This window comes from Trichechus manatus, unplaced genomic scaffold, assembly GCF_000243295.1.
Source record: "Trichechus manatus latirostris isolate Lorelei unplaced genomic scaffold, TriManLat1.0 scaffold00087, whole genome shotgun sequence".
Lineage (NCBI taxonomy): Eukaryota > Metazoa > Chordata > Mammalia > Sirenia > Trichechidae > Trichechus > Trichechus manatus.
In genome coordinates this window covers 10933823-10939231 of record NW_004444023.1, presented here as the reverse complement: position 1 = coordinate 10939231, position 5409 = coordinate 10933823, and the positions used below count along the sequence as shown (strand labels likewise).

General features: G+C 56.1%; 1 protein-coding gene across 1 annotated transcript in view; it reads left to right on the top strand.

Annotated features, from left to right (window-relative positions):
• The first annotated feature begins 4285 nt into the window (after positions 1-4285).
• ZNF579 (zinc finger protein 579) overlaps positions 4286-5409 on the top strand; it is a 1621-nt gene continuing 497 nt past the window's right edge. The window contains exon 1 of the mRNA XM_004381907.1: positions 4286-5407. Coding sequence (XP_004381964.1) covers positions 4286-5407 — 1122 coding nt within the window. The remainder of the gene's footprint in view (positions 5408-5409) is intronic.

Here is a 5409-nt window from a genome sequence, read left to right as displayed (position 1 = left end):
TGATCTGATGTAATTATGCTATGTGTTGTAAATCCTAACCTCTGTGATGGTAACGAGGCAGAATTAAAGGCAGTTATGTCAATGAGGCAGGACACAATCTACAGGATTTGATAGTATCTTGAGTCAATCTATTTTGAGACACAAAGGAGAGAAAGGAACAGAGAGGAGAGGGACCTCATACCACCAAGAAAGAACTAAGACTGGAGTGTGTCCTTTGGATGCCAGGTCCTTGCGCTGAGAAGCTCCTAGTCCCCAGGGAAGATTGATGACAAGACACATGGTGATCTCCAAGGAATGCTGGGCCCACAGATGTTTAAAAGAGACAAGAACTTTCCCTGACAGAGAGAGAAAGCCTTTCCCTGGAGCTGGCACCCTGAATTCAGACTTCTAGCCTCCTAGACTATGAGAGAATAAATTTCTGTTTGTTAAAGCTTCCACTTGTGCTATTTCTGTTATAGCAGCACTAGATAACTAAGACAGGTAGGTGTTAGGTTGTTTTCAATCTTTTGCCCTGGTACACTATATTGCAATGATTACCCTGATACAAAGTCATAGTTTTGCACGTTTCCTATTTTTTTTTTTTTTGGTCTGTTAATTTTTTTAATTTTTATTGTACTTTAGATGAAGGTTTACAGAACAAACTAGCTTTTCATTAAACAGTTAGAACACATACTGTTGTATGACATTGGTTAACAACACCACGACATGTCAACACTCTCCCTTCTCGACCTTGGGTTCCCTATTACCAGCTTTCCTGTCACCCTACTGCCTTCTAGTCCTTGCCCCGGGCTGGTGTGTTCCTTTAGTCTTCTTTTGTTTTATAGGCCTGTCTACTTTTTGGCTAAAGGTGAAGCTCAGGGCAACTTCATTATTGAGCTAAAAGGGTGTCCAGGGGCCATACTCTTGGGGTTGTTTTGCACCTTTCTGAGTAGATCTCGCCGAAGTATAACATCCCAGGACGACTGGCTCATTAAGGCTGTTGCCCTAGCCATGGGTGAAAGGACCTATCTCCCAACACTCTGGCTAACAATGTTCAGCATATTTTTAACCTTCAACAAACAGCATCAAGCTGACAGTATACACGTGCAGCATGCCTTTTGGCTCAACAATAGGTTTTCGATATGCAGCCATGTTAATACTTTTCTCTCCAGTTACCATCTGCTTCCCCTTCCCATCCCTAACTCCTATCTTTCATCTTGCAGGTCTCCGCTGAAACACTGCCTCCAGGAAGAACTCTCAGATCACCCTTACCCCAGTGTGAGCTCAGCCTGGTGCCTTTCTCTGTTCTCTGTATTCCCACAACATACTATATTCCCTCCTTTAGGCCACCCACCCCAAAAGTGGGATGGGGTCTGTGTTTGCCATGTGAAATTACAGAGGCAAACAGCCTCTGTTTGTGCCACAGTAGCTCCAGTACCAAGGACAGCGCTATCCCATACTAGATGCTCAGTAAATACTATTTGCTTGTTGTTGTTAAAGCAGTCCAGTGCAAACCGGAAGGTCGGTGGTTGGAATCCACAGCCACTCTGCGTGAGAAAGATATGGCAGTCTGCTTCCGTAAAGATTTATAGTCTTGGAAACCCAGTGGGGCAGTTCTACTCTGTCCTATAGGGTCGCTATGAGTGGGGATTGGCTCAGTGGCAATGGGTTTGTTTTTTGTTTTTTGTTGTTGTTAGTTGCCTTCAAGTAGATTTGGACTCATGCCAACCCCGTGTGTGCAGAGTAGAGCTGCTCCATAGGGTTTTAAAGGCTGTGATGTTTCAGAAGTAAATCGCCAGGTCTTTCTTCCTAGGGGCCTCGGGGTGGGTTAAAACTGCCAACTTTTCAGCTAGTAGTCCAAGTGCTTAACCGTTTGCACCACCTTAGGACTGAATATGTGTCACTAAACATATGCAGAGCTGGGCTATAGTAGGTGCTTAGTAAATGTTGTTGGCTTAGGGTCGGTTAAGCGAGCCCTGGTGGCCTAGTTGTTAAACACTCAGCTGCTAACCTAAAGGTCGGTGGTTTGAACCCACCAGCGAAGCTCCGCAGAAGAAAGATGCAGAGATCTGCTTCCGTAAAGATGACAACCTTGGAAACCCCATGGGGCAGTTCTCCTATATGGTCGAAATGAGTCAGACTCCACTTCACGGCAATGACATGGGAAAGTCGGTTAGGAGCCCTGGTAGCACAAATATTTAAGTGCTGGGCTGCTAACCGAAAAGTTGATAGTTCGAACCAACCAGTGGGAGAAAGATCTGACGACCTAGTCCCGTAAAGATTACAGTCTAGAAAATCCTATGAAGCAGTTCTACTCTGTTAAACGGGGTCACTATGAGTCGACGGCAGCTAACAACAATAGGGTCGGTTGAATATTAGTAGCTAAATATATGCAGAGCTGGTCTATAGTAGGTATTTGGTAAATATGAGATGCTTAGGGGCGAATGAATATATGCAGGGCTTATTACAGAGGGGGAAACTGAGGCTCCGAGAAGGAAGAGACAAGCGACGGCTGGAGCCAGGTTCTAGTCCGGAGTCCTGGGCCTTTCCCTGAAGCCTCTGTCACTGCGCCATTCATCTCCCTCCCCGCCTGCTGTCCCCCTGGCCCAACACAGTGCCTGGCACAGACGGAGCTGATAAATGTGTATTTGTTGAAGGAATGAATGAATATGTGTGTCCGTTGGGGTGTGTGTGTGTGTGTGTGTGTGTGTGTGTAACTGAGCCCAGCCTCGCAGGCCCCCAGCCCTCTCCTCCCTCGGGGAGCACAGAGGATAGGCCCCCACCCTCTCCCCTCAGAGGACCCAGGAGTTCAGGCCGCCCTCCCTGCTCCCCGCCCCCTGGGTCCCCCAGTCCTCCCGCTTCCGGCCTCCCAGCTAGGCTTTCCTCTCACCGGCTGGGACGCGAGGCTGGGTTTCCGGGGGGAAGGCTTAGGCGGCGACACCGAGCCCAGCCTCCTCCACCCCCACCACGCTCTGGGCCCCCTCCCTCCCCGCGGCCAAGGTCCGCGCTCGGCAGGCAGCGGGGGAAGAAAGGAGCCAAGGCGGCGGAGGTAAGGAGCGGGCGCCCCGGGATCAGGGCCCCAAGCCCCGGGCTGGGAGCTCCGGAGGTCCTCCACCCGCCGCCCTGATTCTACTGATCATGCCTGCGGGAGCCCCGGGCTGGGCCCAGAGCGGGGGGTTGGCCCCCCTTGGAGACCTGGGGGCTCCCCGCACAGAACAGCCTGCCTCAGGGTCCAGGGGTCAGGGCCTTGGCTTGCTCCTGCCTGGAGATTTCGAGCAGCTGGGTCCCCAGCTTCCTCCTCCCTCTTGTCTTAGAAGCCCAGCCCCCCACCTCAGCCCCCTCCTCCATCAGTACCCAGGAATCCATACTCCCAGATACAGGAGTCTAGATCACCCGATCCTGTCATCTCCCAGACCCAGGAGTCCAGACCCCCAGTCCCTCCTCCCTCAGACCCAGGAGTCCAGACCCCCAGCCCCTCCTCCCTCAGACTCAGGAGTACTGGCCCCAGCCCTTCTTCCCTCAGACCCAGTAGTCCGGACCCCAAGCCCACTCTCATTCACACCCAAGGTCCAAGCCCTCAGCCCCCTCCCTCAGACCCAAGAGTCTGAGTCCTCCTACTCCCTGGCCTCTTCCAGCCCCTGTCATAGGACACCCACCCTCCATTTCCGGGGCCTCCAGACTTTGAATCCCACCCCCTCCACTCTGACTCCATGGCCTCGTTCCAGCCCCTCCCCAGACGTCCATCCCGGGGCCCAGAGCAAAGGCAGTTTGCTGACTTGGTCTCCCTCTATGTCTCCTCTACTGTCTGTATTTCTGTCCTCTTCTCTCTCCCTTTCTCCTTCCTCCCTTCTTCTGATCTCTGTGTTTATACTGTCTCTGCCTTTGGGTATCTAAATCTCTTTGTCTCCTGTCTCTGCATCTCTGTCTCACTCTGCTGAGTTTCTCTGCTCTCTCTCTCTCTGTTCTCTATCTCTCACCATCCTATCTGTTTCTCTTGGTCTCTGTCTCTCTGTCTTTACTTCTATGTCTCTCATCTCTGTCTCTTGTCTTTTTCTCTCTCTGTGTCTCTCATTTCTGTCTTTTCCTCTCTCTCTCTCTGCACGTGTTTCTCTGTCTCTCCTCCTCTGTGTCTTTCTGGCATCCCTGCCTGTTTCTGTTTCTCCCTCTCCTTTCTCTGGCTGATTCTCTCTGCCTCTCTCACTGTCTATCCTTGTCTGCGCATCTCTCTCTGTTTCTCCCTTTATCTCTGTCCCCCTCCCCCCATCTCTCCATTTCTTATATCCCTCTCCCCTTCTTCCCCACAGGCATGGACCCCCAGCCCCCTCCACCTGCCCAGGGCAGTCCACCTCACCGTGGCCGTGGCCGTGGCCGAGGTCGTGGTCGTGGCCGTGGTCGTGGCCGAGGCTGTGGCCGAGGAGGAGCCGGAGCCCCACGGGCGCCCCTGCCCTGCCCAACCTGCGGCCGCCTCTTCCGCTTCCCCTACTACCTCTCCCGGCACCGACTGAGCCACTCGGGTCTGCGCCCCCACGCCTGCCCCCTGTGTCCCAAGGCCTTCCGCCGACCAGCCCACCTCTCCCGCCACCTGCGTGGCCACGGCCCACAGCCTCCACTGCGCTGCGCTGCCTGTCCGCGCACCTTCCCGGAACCTGCCCAGCTGCGGCGCCACCTGGCCCAGGAGCACGCGGGCGGAGAGGTGGAGCTGGCCATCGAGCGCGTGGCCAAGGAGGCGACCGAGTCCAGCTGGGGCTCGCAGGACGAGGGCGAGGAGCAGGCCACCACGGCGGCAGCGGTGGGGGCCCCGGAGGAGGCAGCGTGGCCCGAGACGTGGCCAGCCGGGGAGCCTGGCGCCCTGGCCGCCTCTGTGCCATCGGAGCCCCGCGAATGTGAGGAGGAGGAGGCCGAGGCCGGGGCGGCAGAGCTGCGGGCCGAGCTGGCCCTGGCGGCCGGGCGGCAGGAGGAGAAGCAGGTTCTGCTCCAGGCCGACTGGACGCTGTTGTGTCTGCGCTGCCGTGAGGCCTTCGCCACCAAGGGTGAGCTCAAGGCACACCCTTGTCTGCGGCCCGAGGGCGACCAGGAGGGCGAGGGCGGGCCGCCACCGCGGCCCAAGCGACACCAGTGCTCCATCTGCCTCAAGGCCTTCGCCAGGCCCTGGTCGCTGTCCCGCCACCGGCTGGTCCACTCCACCGACCGGCCCTTCGTGTGTCCGGACTGCGGCCTGGCCTTCCGCCTCGCCTCCTACCTCCGCCAGCACCGCCGCGTGCACGGGGCCCTCAGCCTGTTGGCTCCGCTGCCGGGCAAGAAGGACGACAAGGCCGCGGGAACGCGGACCTCAGGGAAGGGGTCTGAGGGCGGCACAGGGGCCGAAGTGGCCTCGGAGGGCGGCGAGGGCGGCCAGAACGGAGGGGACGCGGCGCCGGCCCGGCCCCCCGC